This window comes from Narcine bancroftii, chromosome 2 (genome assembly GCF_036971445.1).
Source record: "Narcine bancroftii isolate sNarBan1 chromosome 2, sNarBan1.hap1, whole genome shotgun sequence".
Taxonomy (NCBI): Eukaryota; Metazoa; Chordata; class Chondrichthyes; order Torpediniformes; family Narcinidae; genus Narcine; species Narcine bancroftii.
In genome coordinates this window covers 100,226,724-100,250,151 of record NC_091470.1, presented here as the reverse complement: position 1 = coordinate 100,250,151, position 23,428 = coordinate 100,226,724, and the positions used below count along the sequence as shown (strand labels likewise).

General features: G+C 42.3%; 1 protein-coding gene across 3 annotated transcripts in view; it reads right to left on the bottom strand.

Annotated features, from left to right (window-relative positions):
• usp39 (ubiquitin specific peptidase 39) overlaps positions 1-23,428 on the bottom strand; it is a 36,077-nt gene that overhangs the window by 11,975 nt on the left and 674 nt on the right. Inside the window, exons 1-9 of one of the 3 annotated variants that reach the window (XM_069917693.1) lie at positions 23,174-23,194; positions 19,509-19,673; positions 16,563-16,647; positions 13,631-13,725; positions 12,624-12,760; positions 8,676-8,828; positions 7,949-8,174; positions 6,791-6,865; positions 1,696-1,763 (exon numbers count right to left, since the gene is read on the bottom strand). In XM_069917693.1, coding sequence (XP_069773794.1) covers positions 1,696-1,763; positions 6,791-6,865; positions 7,949-8,174; positions 8,676-8,828; positions 12,624-12,760; positions 13,631-13,725; positions 16,563-16,647; positions 19,509-19,575 — 906 coding nt within the window. In that variant the 5' untranslated portion in view covers positions 19,576-19,673; positions 23,174-23,194. Of the gene's footprint in view, positions 1-1,695; positions 1,764-6,790; positions 6,866-7,948; positions 8,175-8,675; positions 8,829-12,623; positions 12,761-13,630; positions 13,726-16,562; positions 16,648-19,508; positions 19,674-23,173; positions 23,195-23,428 lie in introns of those variants that run through there. The other 2 variants (XM_069917692.1, XM_069917694.1) reach the window with 2 other exon arrangements.

The window sequence follows — 23,428 nt, the reverse complement described above, 5'->3', positions numbered from 1 at the left end:
CTTGTGCCACCATGTGGCAAAATGAGTAAGTGCATTTAAAATAATCTGCAAGAGGCATTCTGACCTTCAGGCTGCAATGATTGGAATCACTGAGCTCTACAGTGAAAATAGTTTGCAGCCCAACTCGTCCGCACTGATCAAGATTCATATCTGAGCTCGTCCCACTTGCTGCCCTAGGCCCAAATCAACATCCAACTATGAATTGGATCCTTGATTTCCTAACCTCCAGACCACATTCAGTTAGGATTGGGAAGAACATCTCATCCACAATCTCCATCAGTACTAGAGCACCACAGGGTTGTATTTTTAGCCCCTCCTCTACTCTACACCTACGACTGTGTGGCTCAGTACACCACCACCATCTACAAATTCGATGACAATACCAAGTTAGTGGGTTATAATAAAAAGGGTCAATGAGTCAGCGATGGAAATTGAAAACTTGGCTGAATGGTGCACCAACAACAACCTTGCACTCAATTACACCAAAACTAAGGAGCTGATTGTTGACTTTAGGAAGGGAAAACCAGATGTGTACAATCTAAGGATCATTGGGGGGAATCAGAGGTGGAGAGGGTGAGCAAATTTAAGTTGCTAGGAGTCAATATTTCGGAGGATTTTTCCTGGACCCAACAGAAAGAACATCAGCACCTCTACTTCCTCAGGAGTTTGGGGAGGTTTGGTACAGATGTGTGGTGAAAGTGTGCTGACCAGCTGCATCATTGTCTGCTATGGGTTCACCAGTGCACCTGAGCATAAAGGTAGTGGGCACAACCCAGGACATCACAGGCAAAACTCTCCCCACCATCAAGAACATCTGCATGAAACGATGCCATCAGAGAGCAGCAATCATCAAAGATCCACACCACCCAGCACACACTTTGTTCTCACTACTACCATCAGGAAGGAAGTAAAGGTGCTACAAGACTCACATCACCAGGTAGAGGAACAGCTACTCCCCCTCCACCATCAGAATCTTCAACAACAAACTCAATCAGGGACTCATTTAAGGACTCGCACTTGTGCACTTCTTTCCTCTCTGCACTGTTTGTTTACATTTCTTTACTTGTTTACGTATATGTTATGTACAGGTTTTTTTTTTGCACAACCGATAAGTGGTAAATCAGCCACGCCCAGGTGAAAACATATCTAAGGGTTGTATGTGATGCCATGTCTGACAATAAATCTAAAATCCCTCTCACCTTTTCCTATCCAAATGTCTTTTAAATGCAGTTATTCTACCAACCTCCTTCCACATACCCATCATCCACTAAGTGACAAAGTTGCTCCTCGTGTGCTTCTTAAATCTTCCCACCCCCCCCCGCCCCCCCACATTTAGCTCATACATTGATGAAGGGCTCAAGCCTGAAATGTTGGTTATGTATCTTTGCTTCAAAAAATACACTGTTTAGACCTGCTGGGTTTCTCCAGTGTTGCTTTTACTTAAAACTTTGCTCGATTCTGAAAAAAAATGTACATTGATAACAGAATTTTAAAAGCTTCAGACCTTAAAAGCACCCAGTTTTCCATTTGTCCTACCAGGAACAGACTGGCAACCTGCCTGTTGTTCCTAATATCCCATCTTCTCATGGCCAATCCACTGCCCGGCAAAATCTTAATCTGTTCTGCCCTGCCAATCAAAAGACACGAAAAAATACAATGAAAGCAAGAGAAGAATTGACAATAAAGGTTGCTAACCAGATCTGGTGGTGGTAGCTTCTTTGTAAATATCCGCATGGAACCCTGGAACACACTGTTGATGATGGCTGCAATGAGGAATATGTTTCAATGTTGAGAAGCCACATGGAATAAAACACAAAACTATAGTACAGTAATACCCCTGGTATCCAGAATTCAAGCAACCAGCCACCTCAGGCAACTGGCAAAAAAAATTAATAAGAATTTTTAAAAGTTAATATAAATAAGAATGAAATAATAGGTTAAAAAATGTTTAAAATTGTAAATGTTCTATGAAGTAACACATAAACCTTTGGTGAAGATGGGAGCAAATATTCAGCCAACAGAGAGCCTTGTCATGCTTTGCTCATAACAGCTGTTTGAATAAAGTTGTGTGAAACAGCAATGGTGACACCCAGGATGAAGAGCTGGTTGATGCCACTTGCCAATGGGGTGACTCTCTTAAAGTGTCTTCTTATCCCTGCTTAGTAAGAGTTGCCCCAGTCAGAGGCTTTATCTGTAAACTTCAGGGTGGTAATTATCTATAACGCTGTTGTTCGACTTTTGGGCAGCTCCTAGGAGGGGGAGGAACCTGCAGATGCAGTGATGCTTAAATGTTTTCAAAGAATGTGTCTGGAAAAAGTAAATTGCAAGTGAAGTTTGTTCAGTGTAGTTATAGTACAGTATTTTTGTCTTTTAAATTGTTTATTCTCAATGCAGGTGTATTAGTTAGGCATTGTAAGGGTAAGTCTCAAGCAAATGGAAAATACACTTATCCGGCATTTACCAATCACCAGAGGTGCCAGATACCAGGGCTTTTACTGTAATTCCAAAATTTTCAGAAGCTCCATTTTACTTATTCACTACCACTCAACCAAAGAACAGACCCTGTTATAATGGAACACAGCTTTTCGAATCAATGGCATTCCACCCACACCATCCCTTGTCCAGAAGATTGGATTTTATTCCCTGTACCCAAAGACCCATGACCCTTGCTGTGGAAAACTTCATGGACATTATAATCATTGCAGTAATTGACCAAATGGTTATAGTCTAATGTGGGCTTTTGAGGCTTAACAGTTTATTTAATGAAAAAATCTTGAGGTGATATGAGTGCGTCTAAATATCAGAAAAGTAGGATTAATTTTTCAGAGTGCAAATATCAGAAAAAACATTACCCTGAGGATTTGAAAATTAAGGATTCAGCAAAGGAAGATAAAAAATTGAACAAAGTGGAAAGGTGGAGAGGAAGGGAGGAACTGAAGGAAACAGGATGGCACAGTTAGCGGAGCAGTTAGCGCAATGCCGTTTCAGTGCCAGCGACCAGAGTTCAATCTTCGCTGAATGCAAGGATCTTCTACGTTTTCCCCACATCTACGTGGGTTTCCTCCAGTTGCTCCAGTTTCCCCCACCTTTCACAAGGTATCAGGGTTGTAGGTCAATTGGGTGTAATTGGGCAGCATGGGCTCATGGACCGGAAGGGCCTGTTATCATGCTGTATGTCTAAATTAAAATTAAATAAATACAAATAAAGAAATAGTGCCAAAGAACTTGATGGACCAAAGGATATCAAATCCCTAGCACTTGACATGCTTAAACAATCTACTATCTTTTTGAGGACGTTTTGTACTTTCAGATGGTTTTTGACAAGCTCCGACATAAAAGGGTTTATGTGAAAAATGAAATATGAGGGGGAAAGATAGAATAAATATACATAGGCCTTTTCCACAGGTAAGATACAAACCAGAGGACATGGGTTAAGAGTGAAAGGGGAAAGGTTTAGGGGGAACTTCGTCACACAAAGAGTGGTAGGAGTGTGGAACGAGCTGCCGGCTGAAGTGGTGAATGTGGGTTCAATTTTAACATTTAAGAAGAATTTGGATGGGAGAGATGTGAGAGCTATGGACTGGGTGCATCTGTGGGACTTGCAAAAAAAATGGTTTGGCACAGACTTGAAGGGCCAAAGGGGCCTGTTTCTGCGCTGAAATATTTATCGCATGATGAACTCAGGTCTCTGGCACTATAACAGCATTGTGCTAGCCGCTGTGCCACCCAATGATAACCATGCCACCCTGTTGGTCTTCAATGAAAGAACATATGAATATAGGAGCAAGGATGTTTTCTGCAGTGCATGTGGTCTTAATGAGACCTCATCCAGATTGTGCATGTAGCTTTGGTCCCTTTACCCAAGGAGGGATACCAGAAGCCTTGGATGAATCAGAGGAGTCGCAACCTGCTGAGGGAAAGATCAGGGCCGTAAAAGGCCACAGATCCAGATCGCTACAAAAAGTCCAGGTATGACCTGCAGAAGTGGCAATTCCAGAGGAAGCTAGAGACAGAGAAAGATACACGCCAGCTATGGAAGGGAGTGCAGGCCATTACAGTCTACAAAGCGAGGGCAAACACCTTAGGCAACTGTGATGCTTCACTACCCAATGAGCTGAAGACCTTCTATGCCAACTTTGAGAAGGAGAACCTAACATGGATATGAGAATCCTTGCAACGGCTGAGGACCCTTTGATATCTGTATCTGAGGCCGATGTCAGCACATAATTTATGAGGGTGAACCCTCAACAGGGCATCAGGCCCTGACAGTGTACCTGGCACACTGCTAAAAATCTGTGCCAACCAACTAAACAGAGCATTCTCAGATATTTTCAACCTCTCAATGTGGCAGTGAGAGGTTTTCACCTGCTTCAAGTGCATCAATCATCCCAGTACCCAAGAAGAGTAGAATGAGCTGCCTCAATGACTATCACCCAGTCGCATTAACATCTACTGCGATGAAATGCTTTGAGGCTGGTCATGGCCAGAATTAATATATACCCAAGAAGAGATCTGAACCTACTGCAATTCGCCTGTCATCACAATCGCTCCACAGCAGACGCAATATCACTGGCTCTCCACTCAGCTCTGGATCGCCTCAAATACAGCAACTTCATAGACTAAAGCTCAGCCTTCAACATCATTATTCCCTCAGTTCTGATCAAGAAGCTCCAAACCCCCCTCTGCAACTGGATCCTTGGCTTCCTCATCAGAAGACCACAGTCAGTACAAATTGGAAACAACATCTCCTCATTGAATATCAATGCAGGTGCACCCCAAAGATGCATACTTAGCCCACTGCACTACTCACTATACACCTATGACTGTGTGACCAGGCACAATACAATGCTCAACAAATCCACCACAGTTGTTGACAGAATCACAAAGGGCAATAAGGAAGTGTACAGGAAGGAGATCAGCTCATTGAATGGTGTCACACCAACAACCTTGCACTCAAAGTTAGCAAACCCAAGGAGATGATTGTGGACATCAGGAGGAAGTCAGGAGAACATGATCCAGTCTTCATGGAGGGCTCAGTAGTGGCGTCGGTCAAGAACTTCAAATTCCTGGGTGTCAATATCTCCAAGGATCTGTCCTGATGCCTCCATGTCAATGCAATCACGAAGAAGGCTCACTTGGTAAGGTGTTTGAGGACATTTGGTATGTCACCGAAGACTCTCGAAAACTTCTACAGGTGTACACGGAGAGCAATCTGGCTGGTTGCATCACTGTCTGCTACGGAGGTGCCAAAAGGTCCAGAGGATTGTTAACTCGGCCTGCAACATCACGGGCATCAGATCACTCCATCGAGGACATCAACAAGAGTCGGTGTTTGAAGAAAGCAGCCTCTATCCTCAGACCCCCACACCCAGGCCATGCCCTCTTCACTCTGCTACCATCGGGGTAAAAGGTACGGAAGCCTAAAGGTGAGCACTCAGTGGCACAAGGACAGCTTCTTCCCCTCCGCCATCAGATTCCTGATGGAACCAAAGACACTGCCTCACTTTGACTTTCATGCACTATTTTTATTTAGTTTTTTTGTAAGGTGGTTCATATGAATGTTTGCACTGTGATGTTGCCACAAAACAAATTTTGTGACTTGTTCATGACAATAAATTCTGATTCTCTTGCTACGGAAGGGACACAACAAAGGTTTACTTGACTGATTTCACGGTTGGTTGGTCAGATGTAACTAGAGAGATAAGGTTGATGCTCACAAGAGTTTAGATCAAATGAGAGGAGATTTAACATAAACCTATAAAATTCTAACAGGCTTGACAGACTAAGAAGATGGAGAATGTTCTCAAAGGCTGAAGACTGCAGAACCACAGGAAAAAAACCTCAGAATACAGAATATGCCACTGAGAATGAAAATCATGAGAAATTTCAATAATTAGAAGATGGTGAACTTATGGGATCCTCTACCATCAGGGCAAGCTATCAAATATATTCAAGGAGGAGGTGGTTATGTTTTGTATGCTAAAGGGATTCAGGATACAGGAAGATAATAGAATCTGGGTACCAAAGTGAATCATCAGCCAAGATTGTTTTTAATGGGGTTGGAAGCCCAAAGGGCTGATGGTCAACTACTACTCCCATTTTGAATGAAAATAAGCAGATCATTATAAAAATATAGTAAAACCCCTGTTATCTGGAATTCAAGCAACAGGCAGCCACAAGCAACCGGCAAAAAACTGTGGAAGCTCTTCCGTAAATACAGTATATTCAATGGATTTTTTTTAGATATCAAAGGATGTGGCACTGGAGAAGAAAGCAGCACTGAAGTAAAGGATGTCACTTGGTCTGGAGGTTTTGTGTTGTGAGAGAGGGATGACCCTATAGAGTTGTATAAAGTCATGAAGGGCAAAGATAAGGTGGTGGTCATAGTCTTTTTTCCCCAGGTAGGGTAATGCATTTCTCCATCCCAGAATTCTGGACTAATATTTATATGCAATAGCAAAGGAGCATAAGTCATCAGAGCTTTTCAGCAGAATTCAAGCAACTGGCAAAAAAAATGGTGAAAAATAAATAAGTAAAAAATATAGAAGTTTAAAATTGGCGCGCCTCACCACTTAATTCGCCAATCATGCAACCCGCAATCTCAAGAAACCAGAAAATTCACTTATCCGACATCCACCAAACCCTATTGGTGCGAGATAGGGGGAGTTTTACCAAATTTACCTAATGATACACAGCCTTCATTTAAAATAATGCTGCTTCCATGACTACAGCAGCTAAGTATGGCAGTGCCCATACAAGATTTTATTTTAATAAATATAAAATCACTTACTCTTTTTCTTCTTGTTCCCTCCTAATGCCATATGAAGTGCATTTAGGAACCAGGATAGGAAGTCAACAGCATCACCTGCAATAGTAGGTAAACAATTCACTGAAACAAAATCCACTGCAAAGGTTTTTTTTGGAATTAGTTGGGATTGAATGAGATTTGAAATATGTGGATGTAACACTTGCCATTCACAAATTTAATACTCTCATTCAAATGCACTGTAATACAACACAGATTACACTTCCCAAACAATATAAATTAGCAGTCAACAAGTAAAATAATGCAAGTACATTAGAAATTCTGTTAAAATGTTGATCTGAAACAGTTTCTCTCTCCACAGACGCGGTTTGTCACTTTATTTTATTGTTATCTCTGAAGTAGATCTCCAATGAGAACATATGCACTTTAAACAAGGCAAAATATAAGTGAAGAGAATTTCATTCTCCTGCCGAACCTTTGAAATTTCTACAATATTCAGCCAATTTTGTATTCTTTTAAAAAAAAACAGTCCACTTTTGAAACATTAACGCTGATTCTCAAATAAAAGCTATAAACCACAAGTGTAGGATTCTGGAACTTATAAACTGCAGTACAACTCCAATTATCTGAAATGGTCAGGACTGGGAGAAAGTTTTTTCGGAGAACTGGTCATTTTTTGAAAACAGCCCAGCAGCAACAGAAAATCACTTCTAACGGTGTTTAAACAATATCAGACAACAAGGTAAGGCTTTTGAAGTGTTAAAATAATGTTTAATTCTCACCAAAAAAAAATGTTGGCTACTGCCGAACACTGACACTTCCCACTGGCATGTGCCAGGATATCCTCATTTATCTGAATTTTTAAAAAAATTTCGGATAACTGAGGATTTTGGAGAATCCGATTTTGGATAATCGCAGTTGTACTGTACATTCGTGGAAGATAAATCATACTCCCCAAAATATCACTTACAATTACAATAATGTCTTTACTTGGCTGACATTTCATGTTCAGTATAACAAAATCAAGCAATCGATTCCCTCAACATCTACGATCTTACTTACCCTATATAAGAAATAAATCCTAACATCACCAACAATTCAGATCTATTTTCATCTTTCAAGCAAAACTCAGTCCAACCAGTTGCAATAAGTTTACTGAGCCACCATGGCTTACCAGCTCACCTTGTTTGGTAATTTGAAAACGTTTCTTGCTGCACAACACGACAGCCTGTAACATTTCATGTGGAGAGACATGAGCCTTGAAGTTCCTGGGATTCCTGAGTTTTCTCATCAGCTCTCCAAACCTCTGGACCAGCAGGAACATTATGTCTCCTGGTGGCCGCTTGATGTCCTTATAGTTCTCTTCTTCCAAGAAGTAGTTCCGTAATGGAGGCACATTTGACAGGGCCTGAAGCAGAAAAGAAGGTTCCAAAACACTGAACATGAGGACAGGAAAGCCATAGAAGTTCAAATGTGTCATGATTAAACAATGCATGACCCTTTATTTACCCTGCATGGCTAACATGCTTAGTAACTTCCATTTTATTCACTTCTCCCAACTATCTCTTCTCATAACCACCCAGTTTTTATGGTTCCACATATGTGAACCAGGGCAATTTATTGAACCATGTGAAAACATTTCATAGTGAAACTGTATTTTTCCTAACATTTACTTCCTTTAGACTCAACATAATGATTGAAAGCAAGAAACATCTCAAAGACAAAGCATGCGTGAAGCGCGTCTAGTTTTATCATTAATTCTTAGCCAAATAACAACTAAACTAACCCAAGCCTCTTATCAAACCTTAAGCCAATGGTTTGACAAACTCAGTTGCTCAGTGACTTGATTGCCCAAGGATCAGCATCACTCATCAAGTTCTCATCTGGATTACTCATTCTATTCCCTTACCTGCAGAACTACATTGGCATAATCATTGGCTTTGATGTTGTTCAATCCCACAATTCCTGGCAGATAGGTGGTTCCATCATAGGCCCGTGACAGTTTGGATTGCTTGTCCAAGTTTGCAATATGTTGTTTTGTGAATGTTGGTTTTAATACATACTGTAAAATAAGGACAATGCCATCTCCTCAGATACGACACAACTTTTGTACAAAGCTTCAATGCAACTGATGTCAGGAGCTTTGCAAGGAAGGCAAATAACCATCTCCAAGAGTGAGCCTAACCAGCTACCCATGACATTTAATGGCATTGTAGGAGTACCTACACCAGAAGAAAGCCAGCTGTTCAAGGTAGTGTCTCAAGGATAAATAAGGGATAGGAAAACTTGCTTTTCACACCATTTTAGTGCAACGATAAATTACAGCAAAATCCCCGGTATATGGAATTCAAGCAACCAGCAACCCAACCAATCGGCAAAAAAAAATCAAGGAACAAAGAGAGAAAATTAAAATAAATAAGAATATATAAAAAATGTAATAAAAGTTTAATATTGTAAAAATAAACGTTCTCTGAAGCAACACACAACCCCTTGGTGAAAATGGAAGCAAACATTCAGCCAGCGAAGCCCCGGGTTGTTCCCCTCCCACAGCTGCTGTTTCAAATCAAGTTTTTGTCATTTAATTGCATAAGTACAACCCAATAAAGTTGTGCTTGAATAAAATGGTGGCGTCCAGGATGAAGAGCCAGCCGATGCCACTGGGGCAATTCTCCTAAAGTGTCTCCCTATTCCCGCCAAGAAAGAGTCCTTATATTTACAAGTACACAATCCTTTATCCGGAACCCTTGGGGGTTTCCGAATTTTGGATTTTTCTGGATTTCGGAAAGCCAGATTTAAGCCCACCCAAATTATGCTGCTGTCTCCACCCCCCCCCCCCCCCCCCCCGCCTGCCCAACTCGCGCTGCCAGTCTCTCGCCTGCCCGACTCGCGCTGCCAGTCTCTTGCCTGCCCGACTCGCGCTGCCAGTCTCTCGCCTGCCCGACTCGCGCTGCCAGTCTCTCGCCTGCCCGACTCGCACTGTCAGTCTCTCTCCCCACTTGCCAGATTTTGGAGCTTTCCAGATTTTAGATGTCCGGATAAAGGATTGTGCACCTATATTAGTATATTATTAAGTATATTAATATGGCTTTGATCTGTAAACGTGGTAGGGGGAGTTAATTATGCCAGCGGCACGGTTAGCGCAGCCATTAGTGAAATTTTTGGGCCAAGAAAAGGGGGTGGGGGGGGTCAACTATTACATGGTATTGACAATTATGCAAGTATATATGGTATACCTAGATAATTTTTTGACTATTTCTATTGGGTTAGTGCAACGGATGTATTGATAATATTTGAAGTTAACATAGAATTATGTTTCTTAGCTTATGTAGGTTATTAAGGGGGACACACACCACAGCATATTTGACAAACACTAAGACAGAACAAAAACAAGAGCAGATTCGATGGGCCGAATAGCCTACTTCCATCCCTTTATCTTATCTTATGAAGATGCTAGTTTGGAAATGCTGAGTATAGCGGACAAGCCAATAATGGAATTAAAATGGATCACAATGGACATCAGGACAATGTGTGCTTTAAAGGAACAGTATTGGATATATTCAGCCTTATGTTGGCAATGCTGCAAAACCCAGATCCATTTGAGTGACAGGTGCCAGATTTTGCAAAATCAAATGTTGGAACAGGGGAGGTTTTGCAAAACAGACTGAAGCTGTGTGATGTCAGGTCACATGTGAAGAGAGGCAGGATAAAGAAGGCTGGAGAACATTTTAGAGGCAGATCACCCAGAGCACAGGGAGCTGAAGAAAACCTATCCCTTGTGAAAAGGCAGGGTGAAAAGCAGTGATAATTTGAACCAACCTGAATAAAAACTGACCTTTGTGAAGGGCAGGGTGGAAACAGCAATCTCTAAAAAGGCAGGATTGTTGTTCTATCATCAAGATAATCAGTTCTATAACCCTAAAAAGCCAGGGGAAAACATGTGGATACACCAGCTGACTCATCAAAAGACGTAGGAGTTTATAAGAAAGCCAATGTTCCATACTTGCTCTATAAAAACTTCTAGAATATAATTTAAAGAAAGGATCCTGCCATTCGACAAGGATTTGAAACGAGATTTTAAAATTGACATTTCCAGAAGCAAGCCCCTGTAATGGTCTGGTCTTTGAAACAACACCACACATTTAACACTTGCGCATCGCGGGGGTTAATTTAGCATTATGTTTAGCGTTAGTGAGAGATGTGATGTGAGGAATAGTTTAATTAAAAGACTATTTTTCTTCACTTTACCCCTGGTGACTTTTCCGTCGCTGTTAGAGCTAGTTAAGGGCTTGCTAGTTTGTAACATAAATACTATGACCTAACAAACCTCAACAAAATTTTGCTTTAGATGGTCATTTTAAAATTTATGCGCACCAACTGCTGACCCAAATTTGAGAAAGTGTTTTTCTAAGTTTATCAACAACTCTCAGAAATTTGAACATCCTATTTGGGAAAATTATTCACATTAGACATAAGATTTAAATGAATTCACCGAAAATTGATATACTTTGGTGAAGCAAACAAAAATCATTCAGATGCACTCTGCTCAGTAATTAAAATAATCACACAGAAAGAAGAGTCCAATTTCAAATCCGAGTTAAACAAATTCAAATTGAGCAGAATAAGAATTCTACTACTTTTCTCTATATGTTAGTTAAGCTGCTCCTATTCCTGTGTACACAATCATGACCATGTAGTATATTTGTACAGACTTCAGGCAAGTTCAGAATCAGAATTTATTGTCACGAAATTCGGTGTTCCGTGGCAGCATCATAAACCACCTTACAACAATAAATAACAAAAATAGTGGATGAAAAAGTCAGGCAGTATCTCTGGTTCATTAATTATTCAGGAATCTGATGGCAGTGGGGAAGAAGCTGTCCTTTTGCCGCTGAGTCCTTGTCTTTAGGCTCCTGTACTTTTTTTTCCCTGACCTTAGCAGAGTGAAGAGGGAATGGCCTGGGTGGTGGGGGTCTTTAAGGATAGTGGCAGCTTTAAGAACCGCCTCTTGTAGATGTCCTCGATGGAGTGACCCTCTTGAGTTAGCAACCCTCTGGAGTTTTTTTTAAAGTATTTTATTTATGATTTTCCAAACTTAAACTCAAAGTTATCAACATTGTCAATGTTAATATTAACAATATCAATTGCAATTTACAATTGTCAGTTTTTTTTTACAAAATTTCCCGTAGAGTTCAAGCTTTTTGTGTTCCCTTCCCTCCCCCCAAATACACCCTCCACATTTAACACTTAATATTCAAGCAACCACAATTACACACCACACTCAGAACATTCACAACAAAGGTATCAGGGGTGAATGGGTTTGTCACGTCACGGCGGGCAGCCTCTGGAATTTTTTTCCTGTCCTAAGAGTTGGCACCTCCATACCAGACAGTGAAGCAATCAGCCAGAATGCCCTGTAGAAGTTTCCAAGTCTTCGGTGACGTACCGAATCTCCTCAAACACCTCACAAAGTATAGCTGCTGGCGAGCCTTCTTCAAGATTGCATCAACATGCAGGCTCCAGAAAATAAAAATAAAAAAAATAATAATTTTTAAAAAAATAAAATAAAAAATAAAAAAATAAAAACATGCAGGCTCCAGGACAGGTCCTCGGAGATGCTGACACCCAGGAACTTGAGGTTCTTGACCCTCTCCACCATTAGGATCAGATGGTTAACGTCCACAATCAGGGGAAAATGACCCCTGGGGCTAAGCACTGGAGGACTATTCCAGTTACCCAAGGTGTAACTAGCACTAATGAAACTTTATATTAGCAGGAATCAGGATTTTAGAAGAGAGGAAACCCAGGGACTCCCCTTTCAAGTTCCTTTATTCATGGTTTCCGTGCACCACATGCTTACCGTTATGTCTTCAAGAGAGGAGTCAATGATTTCATAGTTGTCTGGTAAGCAGTAGAACTTCAATGTGTGCAGATTCAAGAAAACATGGTGTCCGACCTGAACACTATGAATGTTAGCATAAGACTTCAGGCCTCGCCCTAAGAAACACAGATCACTAAAATCAAAAACAGACAAGCATTATTCTCATCCCAGTCTTCCCAAGATGACTATAGTTATTTTCCGTGTGGTTTTTGGGATGTCAGCTACGACATTCTTCATTAATAGCTTTATGATTTTTTTTTAAATTCCCATTTAGTTTTCCCCAACTTCCAGTTTCCCTCAACTCTTGGCAAATTCGTACGCATGAGCTTTCAGTTGGATGGGTTCCTTCATTTCCTGAGTTATCCACGGCCGGCTCTCCCTGCCCTTATTTTAACTGGAATATTCTTCTGTTGAAAAAAAAACACAATTCTGGAGAAACTCGTGCTTTTGGTGAGCACAAAGAAAAATATCTTTGAAAGTCTTCCACTATTTCTCAACTGTCCTAGCCTATGTTGCCACTCTATTCTTGCCAACTCCTCTCTCATCCCATTGTAGTCTCCCTTATTTAAAATAATACACTGATTTAGTATATCGAACTATTGCACCCTCCATTTGTATGAGAAAATCAATCATACTCTGATGGTCAGATTCTCAACTTATTTAAGAAGATTCAAGAAGGGCGGCACAACGTGGCTGCAGCATCAGCGACTGGGGTTCCCAAGCCACATCGTCTGGAAGGAGTTTGTATGTTCTCCCCATGTCCGTGTGGGTTTCATCCAGGTGCTCTGGTTTCCTCCCACTGTTCAAAATGTACCAGTGTTGTAAGTCAGTTGGGCAGCACAGACTCATGGGCCTGTAATCTCTTTTTTTTTAATATTTAAAATTTGCATTGGAGTTAGTCTATGCATTCATGTGAAAATAAAATGCAATTTGTGTCACAAACTTTTCATCAGTAATGTTATTTAAAATGCAGGAAACAAACTTACCTTGAAAGTATTTGCCACACACGAGGCAGGCATAAACATTGATGTGAGAGAGAGAGACAGAACACAGCTTTTCAAAGTCAAAATCCAAGACGCTCCTATTTACAGGAAATGACACTCATTAGTTTGGGCCCAAGTCTTGCATAAGCTTAAAAACACGATTGTAATATTCTTTAACCTGAAGAGTAGTCCTTCTCCTGTGGTGTTCCATTAAGTAAATGCAGATCCAATGTAGTTAAATGCAGGATAAAACTGTCTGGAAATGAGCTAGTAACTTGTGGAAATATTCCCATCTTGGATTCAGAGGATAAAAGGATGAAATCATATTCTAAACAGGACTAGCACACGGCTATCCACATTCTCTCGCTATGTTCTGTGTTGAGATTCAGCAGTAATATATGGCCCACCTTCTGTTTGGGCATGATCAATGAAAGATTGTTAAGATCTCGGAAATCTTTTTGTAAGGAAAAGAAACGATATTCATAAAATGAACTTCCAGATTATTCTTCTAACTATGGATCTGGCCACACTTCGTCTTCCCTACAAGGGCACAGTAAGAAAAAGGTTTCCTTCACCAAGGAATACCATGGGGAAAAGTGGTGAGATAATATTGCAATATTATTGAACCAGCACTAACAGCTCCAAACTCATAATAGCTAGACACTATCTACTGGCAACTAGCCACTATAGCCACGAGGCATTGAGATTCAGCAGCACCCATAGGTCTACGGAGAAGCCCTGGCCTACTCAACGTGAATGTCATGAGGTGGTACATACTCCAGATGTCATGATGCCAGGTCACCTGTTATTTGTCTATATCAAGCATGACAGCATGTCAATAAATATTTTTGCTCTTCTCTGACTGAAACCTGAGGTGTGGTCTTGCTATTCGTTCTATTTCAACATGATGGCGTATGTCCTTAACTTCCATCTGCCACATGTCAATCTTTTTTCCAATTACAATTTGTAAAATCTAATAATCAATTGTTTTGACTTGGCTTTAAAAGGATTTGATCAAGACTTTTAAAGGTTTCAATACAGTGCAACATAAAATTCTAGTTACAGCTAAATTAGGTAAGATGAAACTTAGAAAGAGACTGTGAAAGAAAATTTGAGGGAAAAAGTAGGCAAATGGAGGACAGATACAGATCCACCATAAACTATTTGGATTATAAAGCAGTTTCAAGGAGATGAATTGCCTGCTCTTGTTACTTCATGCAATGTCTCAACATTATGTCCTAAGCTGGACCTCAAAATTCCAGCTCAAGGTTTCAACAATGTGACATTCCATACTAGATCCAGGCAATGCTCAATAATAGTGTTGTGTTCCGGCACTCCAATCATGTCAAAATCATTGTAAATCGAAAAAGGGCAGTGGGATCAGTGTGGGGACTGATAGCCGGCAGTCAGGAGAGCGCGGGACAGTGGGATCAATGTGGGGACTGATAGCCGGCTGTCAGGAGAGCGCGGGACAGTGGGATCAGTATAGGGACTGATAGCCGGCTGTCAGGAGAGCGCGGGACAGTGGGATCAATGTGGGGACTGATAGCCGGCTGTCAGGAGAGCGCGGGACAGTGGGATCAATGTGGGGACTGATAGCCGGCTGTCAGGAGAGCGCGGGACAGTGGGATCAGTATAGGGACTGATAGCCGGCTGTCAGGAGAGCGCGGGACAGTGGGATCAGTATAGGGACTGATAGCCGGCTGTCAGGAGAGCGTGGGACAGTGGGATCAATGTGGGGACTGATAGCCAGCTGTCAGGAGAGCGTGGGACAGTGGGATCAGTATAGGGACTGATAGCCGGCTGTCAGGAGAGCGCGGGACAGTGGGATCAGTATAGGGACTGATAGCCGGCTGTCAGGAGAGCGCAGGACAGTGGGATTAGTATAGGGACTGATAGCCGGCTGTCAGGAGAGCGCGGGACAGTGGGATCAATGTGGGGACTGATAGCCGGCTGTCAGGAGAGCGTGGGACAGTGGGATCAGTATAGGGACTGATAGCCGGCTGTCAGGAGAGCGCGGGACAGTGGGATCAGTATAGGGACTGATAGCCGGCTGTCAGGAGAGCACGACTGAAACAGGGCTGAGAGACACTGAACATCAGAGCTTAGCCAAAATTCAAAGTACAGTATGGATTCTACCATTGTAACTTTGAAAAACTGTAAGTTGGACCATCAGAAGTCAGGGACCATCTGTATTCTGATTTGTGGACAGCTGGAAAACATTACATTTGGCAAAACATCATCTGAAGTACACATTCAATACTCGAATTCAAAGGTCTACCTTTAATTTATTCATGAAATTTCTAATTACACTGGACAACTAAGATTTTGCTTCCCGAACACTTATGGGAGTATTTTATGGATTTTGGGCTGTTGATCACAAAATTCACCTTAAAATGTTCTTATCACGTATCTTTTTTTTAAAGCTATATATTTGTGATTTCCTGCTATATTTTAAGACCTGCCAAGCATACAAAACCATTTGCACTTGGATTTCTTCCCTGCTGATCTTGGGGCAGTCAGTGACGAACACAGTGAAAGATTTCACGAGGACATTGCAACCGTGGAAAAGTGGTATCAGGACAAATGGAATCCATCAATGCTGGCTGACTATTGTTGGACACCGATACAAGAAGCATCAGATACTGAGTACAAACAAAAATCAGGGGCAAAACATTATTAGGTCAGTCGAACTAACGCAATGTCTCAGCATCGTCATGCAATTAAATATGGTCAATTCAATCAAAGTTCATTTAATGTTTCCCCAACTTCCCAAATCTGAAATTATCTTTGTGTTCATCTTAAAGTTGATTATCATAATCCCCAATTTGTTTACAGGAAGCAAACCCTTTGTTGTCCAGTGTTATTACACCCAGGCATCTACAAAATCTTTATCTCATTGGATTACAAAGAGAGAAGTGTAGCTCGTACTCACCTATTGATAGTGTCCAGATAAGGGCAATGTCTACTTCGGTCATCCTCCTCCTCATGACAATGAATTCTTGCGATCTTAGAGGGCACTAAGTAGAAAATGCAACAATATGCATTAATATATTTGCTACAGTCAACACAATGCAGTTAATGTTAGACACAAAAACCAAGTGCCCCAGTCTTGCATCTATTACTTGTTTTCGGTTTGTGGAATGATGATACAGTGAAACCCAGGGTAGCTGACACCTATGGGAATTGGTAGATGCTGGATAAGTGAATTTTCTGGTTGTTTAAGATTGTACATTGCGTGATTGGTGAATTAACAGTGAGGTGTGCCAATTTTAAACCCATATTTTTTTATCTGTTTTTTTTTTTTGCTGACTGCTTCTGTCTGCTGGTGGCTTGAATTCCAGATAACAAGTGTTTTACTGTAACACAAATCTCCTGAAAAGCTCTGATGGCTTATGCTCCTTTGCTGTTCCATATAAATATTAGTCCAGAACACTGGGATGGGGATTGCATTACCCTATCCAGGGAAAAAGACAATGCTATGCCCCTCATAACTTTATAGAATTCTATAGGGTCGCCCCTCTGCACTCCAGGGGGGAAAAAACCCCAAACCACCCAATCTCTCACAACTCAAAAACTCCAGTCCCAGTGACATCCTTTACTTCAATGCCATTTTCCTCTCCAATGCCACACCCCTTCATATCTATAGTAGAGAATTCAAGATTCACTGCTCCGTGAAGAAATTGCTTCCAATTTCTGTTTTGAAAGTCCAATTCTTATCTTAAAACTTGGTTATTTCATTCTATACGTCTCACCCAGAAGCATGAATGCTACATTTATCCCTTGAAGCTCCTTCAAGATTTAGTTAATTTCAACAAGATCAGCTCACATTTGTTTAAGTGCAGTAGAGAAGATAAAGAACTTCAAATTCCTCGGTGTCAACATCTCTGAAGATCTATCTATCTGGGGCCTTCATGTTGATGCAATCATGAAGAAGGCAAACCAGCCGCTATACTTCATTAAGAGTTTGAGGAAAACGACACTGTATACATTTGAAAAGGAAAATGTATGTATCTTGATCAATGTGGTTCATGGTGTGAAAAATAAAAAATTTTTAAAAAAAAAGAGTTTGAGGAGATGTGGTACGTCATCAAAGACACTTGCAAAAATATACAGGTGTACCATGGAGAGCATTTTGAATTGAGTGCATCACTATCTGGCATAGTTGGACCAATGCACAGAAGAAAAGGCGACTTTTCCTACCAATGTCATCATGGACATTAGCCTTCACTTTTCTGAGGACATCTATAAGATGCAGTGTTACAGGAAAACAGCCTCTCATCAAGGACCCTCACCACCCAGGCCATGATCTCTTCTCACTGCTACCATCAAGAAGGAGGCACAGGAGTCTGAAGAAGAACACCCAACGATACAAAAACAGCTTCTCCCCCACCACCCCCCATCATCAAATTTCTGAATGGACAATGAATCACAGGCACTAGCTCACTTTTTTCCCTCTTCTTTTGCACTAATTTATTTTTAAACAATAACAGAAATATAATTATAGCAATATTTGCAGCCCAATGCACAAAACAAAGCAACAAATTTCATGACACACATTCATGACGATGTACCTGATTCTGATCTCACATCCAACCAACATCAGGGATGAATCAGGTGAATCTTCGCTGCACTCCCTCTATTGTATGCATGTGTGTATATACATATATATATATATATATATATCTTTGGCTTGGCTTCGAGGACGAAGATTTATGGAGGGGTAATCTCCACATCAGCTGCAGGCTCGTTTGTGGCTGACAAGTCCGATGCGGGACAGGCAGACACGGTTGCAGCGGTTGCAAGGGAAAATTGGTGGGTTGGGGTTGGGTGTTGGGTTTTTCCTCCTTTGTCTTTTGTCAGTGAGGTGGGCACTGCGGTCTTCTTCCAAGGAGGTTGCTGCCTGCCGAACTGTGAGGCGCCAAGATGCACGGTTTGAGGCGATACGAGATGCACTATACCAGATGCAATCTCACCAGATCTCTGTCTTAGTTAGTCATACATCCTCTGGTGCTTCCATGTGGAAGCAGATGCAAGGAGGATTGGTGCCCGAGTGACCACCCAAGCCAGCAGATACACTTGTTACAAAACATAAGATTTGCAGATACTGGAATCTTCAGCAAACAAAAATAAAAGGATCTGGTGGGTGCGAGCACAAAACATTCACAGGTCATTTCTCTCCATGGATGCATCTTCATCAAATTCAGGAAGTCTCAGGTAGATACCCTGCCACCAACAATCGAGAGGTTCCTGGAGATTCAGAAGGAATTGTCCTGACCATATTGTACTCAAGAAAGTTCAGCTGTTAGCCAGGCCTTGACAAAACCACAATATCTCAACCAAGGAGGAAACACCCTTCCTTTGCCTGTCTCCTCACTTATTCCATGAACCTCTTTTATGTTACCAACTAATTGAATTGGTCACTAAATTTTATTTTCTAGCATAGGTTATGGATGCAGGGTTTGAGGGGTGCACTGAGGTGGCAAACGCATGAGGCAGGGGGGATGGCACATGCAAGGCAGCTTGGGGGGGGCGGCGGGAATGGCAAGCACAGGAGAGAGCTGGTATGTGTGCCATGCATAATGGGGGCTGAGGGGAGTATAGGTGAGGAGTTGGGGGGTTCTTAGGCAAGGGGATGGGGGGAAGAGCATGTGTCAGGGGTCGGGAGAGGGGAACGGGTGGAGGGGTCGGGAGAGGGGACGGGTGGGGGGCGAGAGAGGGGACGGAGGAGGTGAGGGGGTCATGACGGGGTCACGTGCTCTGGCTCCGAGCCAGCACCGCCTGGCCATCAGCCGTCGGGCCACGGAAACTTTCCAGAGCAAGCCCCGCGGCTCTCTTCCCGCTACTGCCCCACGATCCTGGGGTCCGCCCGACTCCTCACCTCCATCTAGCTCCACCTCATCGCCGCTTGCAGGCTCGGCTTCTCGCTCCCGCTTCACCACCGCCATTCGCCCCCACCGGATGGCCAACCGTCTGCTTCCCCGCAGTGATGCGCATGCGCTCCCGCCTTGGCTCCCAAAGCCCACAATTCAACCATTAACATCTTCTGCAAACAGTGAAAATGTCATCATTCTTTTAGTACTGTAGAATAACAACAGCATGCATAATATCAAACAAATGCATCAAACAAAAACTTGTTGCATTGGATAATTTGATGAAGGGCTCAAGCCCAAAACATTGGTTATGTATCTTTATCTTTGCTGTATAAAGGATACTTTTTATGGAACTGAGTTTCCCCGGCATTGTGTTTATACTTGTTAGATTAGAGCTACCTCCCAATTTACAAAGACAATCTTTCTCTGTGGAGTGAATCTTTCCAATGCTCTTCTCCAGAGAGCTAAGAATGCAAGTTATTGAATATCTTCAAAGCTAAGGCAGATTTTTTGTACAACATTGGCATCAAGATTTATAAGGATCAGAAGGGAAGGTCTAAAGTTTACTGTCATCTGGTTATACAAGTACAACCTGACATAGAGCCCAAAAATTTTCTCTAAGTTCAAGAGGGACTAAATAAACTTTTTTTTCTCATGAGCCTGCCTCAGCAGTGAAATCTCAGTTTCAATAATAATTTAAACACTATTGTTTCCAGCAGTAATGGCCAGCATCACCAGATGCAACAGCACAATGCATCCTGATGAGTTATATGCTTGCTCTCTGTGATCTTAAAAATGCATGGGGTTCCTCCAGGTGCTCCTAAATCCCAGACACATTCATTGTTTGTTTAATTGGCCAGTGTTGGTGGAATCTGATATTCCAAATAGATGTGCATGAGAGAATGGGATGTAAGAAATAAGTGGGGAAATTAGATACACTGGGCCAAATGTTCACCTTTCATGTAATATAAAAATAGCATAGGTGCTTCCCAACTATTCTTGTCCTTTCTCTCCAATGCACCTGATCGCTCTCAGCTAATTGTCCAGTGACTCCCTCGGTTCGCCTTAAACATAAATAGAACATCACAGCACAGTACAGGCCCTTCAGCCCTCAATGTTGTGCTGACTTCTATGTTCTGACCAAAAAATATTCTAAATCCTTCCTACATCATAACCCTCTATGTTTCTTTCATCCATGTGCCTGTCTAAGAGCCTCTATTGTTCCAGCCTCCACCACCACACCTGGCAAGGCATTCCAGGCACCCTCAACCCCTGATGTCTCCCCTTCACTTTGTACAGATGTCCTCTGGTGTTTGCTATTCCTGCCCTGGGAAAAAGGTGCTGGCTGTCTACCTTATCTATAGCACTGTTTCCACTGGCATCCCAATTAATTGGTTGTGCAATATCCAGGGATAGGAAGCTGTTTGTGCTATTTCCACTGTGCTACCTTTAACCGGAACTCTGACTGCTTTTCCACTGAACACACTCATCCCCAAGGATTGGAGGGTCTACCTCCAAATGTAATGCAATGGCTGGAAGTTGGCCTTTTACCACTGGTTTAATCACCACACCAGCTTCGGCTATCACTGGGGTATGAGTAGGGGTCGAGGCCGTCAATCCCTGGTGTGATTTGATGTCATTTGATGCCAGCATGCCAATTGATTTCCTTTTCCACTAGACCCTTAATCTGTTAATTCCCCAGATAAGGTGCCAGTGGGAAAGGAGCTATCGCCTCTCAGAATTTTGTAGACCTCTATTAAGTCTCTTCTCATCCTTCTTAACACACATTGAATTGTTTATTGTCACATGTACCTACATAAAGTACAAAACTTTGCTTTGTGTGCTATCCAGGCAAGTCAACAGTTTCAAGTGTTACAATAAAACAAACGTGTGTTACACAAGGTACTACCTAAGAGACAAATGTACAGTTAGGGTGCAAGGTAATCATAATGCAGCATCTGTTGGAAGCTGAGGCCCGAAACATAGACTGCCTTTTGCTTTTCGTGGATGCTGTATAACCTGCTGAGTTCCTCCTGCACTCTAGTTCTCCAACATCTGCAGTCTCCATGTTCACGTCATCATAAATTAAAGAAATCCAAGCAAAAGAAATCTGGAAGTCTACTTTCAAACTTGTGTGTGAACACCTTTTTCAACCCCTTCAACTTTGGACATGCACAAACCAAGCTGAGCTGCAATTTCTTCCAGGTGAACACTGGGGTGACTGCAGCCATTCTTCTCATGAACTCTGCTTCATCGCCACCTATTCCATTCTCCTGCCTGTCTGGTGGCAAACGGAACAGGACTGTTCACACAGCAAAGGTCCTGTTTGTCTCTGCTCGACGTAAGTTCCTGTTTGCCCAAAGTTAACCCCAAATTCACCAGCTACTGAAATTATGAGCTTTGTCTTGTCAACTCGTGAATCAATCAATCTGATGTTGGCGAGGAATCAATGAGGTCTGTAAAGAGGTTAAGTGAACGGGCTAAATTTTGTTGAGGGAGTGAAACACAGAAGTCTGCAGACGCTGTGATTGTAGTACAATCACATTGGAGGAATCCAGCTAGTCTTGTAGTGCCCATAGGAGGTAAAGATATGTTACTGATGTTTTAGGCCTGGGCCTTTCACCTTGAAGAAGGGTTCAGGCCCAAAATGTCAGTAATATATCTTTACCTCCTATGGGTTAAATTTTTTTGGCTTGTGCACTTTGGTAGGAAGAAAAGAAAAGTAGAATATTAACAAGCTGCCCACAGGGCTAAATTATGCTTAGGCTTAGCATATATTTACAGCAGTAATTAGGAAATTAAATATTAGCCATCATTGCAAAAGAGATTCAGTAAAATAAAAATACGATGCTGGAGAAACTCAGCAGGTCAGTGTAGTTTATAAAGCAAAGATAAAGATAAGCAATGTTTCAGACTTGTGTCCTTCTTGAAGGTATGATCACCTTACATTGATGAAGGGCTCAGGTCTGAAACATTGGTTATATATCTTCATCTTTGCTTTCTAAAGGACACTGTTTGACCTGCTGAGTTTTTCCAGCATTGAGTTTTTACTTCAACCACGGTGTCTGCGGACCTTGGTGTTTTATTTTAAACAGGGCAATCTTACTACAGCCTTATAGAACTTTGATGAGACTACAATCAGATGTGTTAGATTCTATATTTAAGAAGCCATATACTACTATTAAAGAAGTGCAGGGAGATTAGGTAAGATATTTCAGAATTAGAGTTATGGGAAACTGCCACAGGAGTTGAGAGCAACACAGATCAATATTGGGGCAGACTTGCAGGACCCCAAGTGACCTACATTATTTCTTATTTACTTGAGATCTTCTGAGTTATTCCCCTGACGACTACATAAACGACAGCACTGCCACTGATGCGGACACATGGGGAGTGGATACTGGCTCCCACGGGGTCCAACCGCCAAGTCAACTGCTGTCAGTTCTGCACAGGCTTTGAAAGGCCCATTAAAGGAGCAGATGGCAATTTTATTTAAAATCCCGTGACCGCGGGGTCTGTGCCAAAGATGGTGGCACCACTGCTCGGCAGCAGCCACAAGGGGTTGCAGACTCTGGGGGAAGCAAAGGACTGGCGGAGGGCACCAGAAAAACTAGAGCATTCCCCCCCCACCCACCCACCGACCGTCTGAGAAAGAGAAGCAGAGACGACCCACGGGAGCGGTGACCACACTGGTGGACCAGCGAGGCTGCTGGCAGCTCGAGGCGAGGAACCCAGAGGCTTGCTGGAGACGGTCCCGAAACCGGCTGAGGGTATCGGAACCGGGATGCGAGGGGGGCGCTGACCACGTTCGGATCTGGAGCTTGGGTCACCGATGGTTTGGACTGGACTCTGCTTGGCTGCGGAAGCGCTGGGGTGGGGGGGTGAATCTACACACACTTGGTGGGGGGGGGGAGGAGGGTGGGGGGGG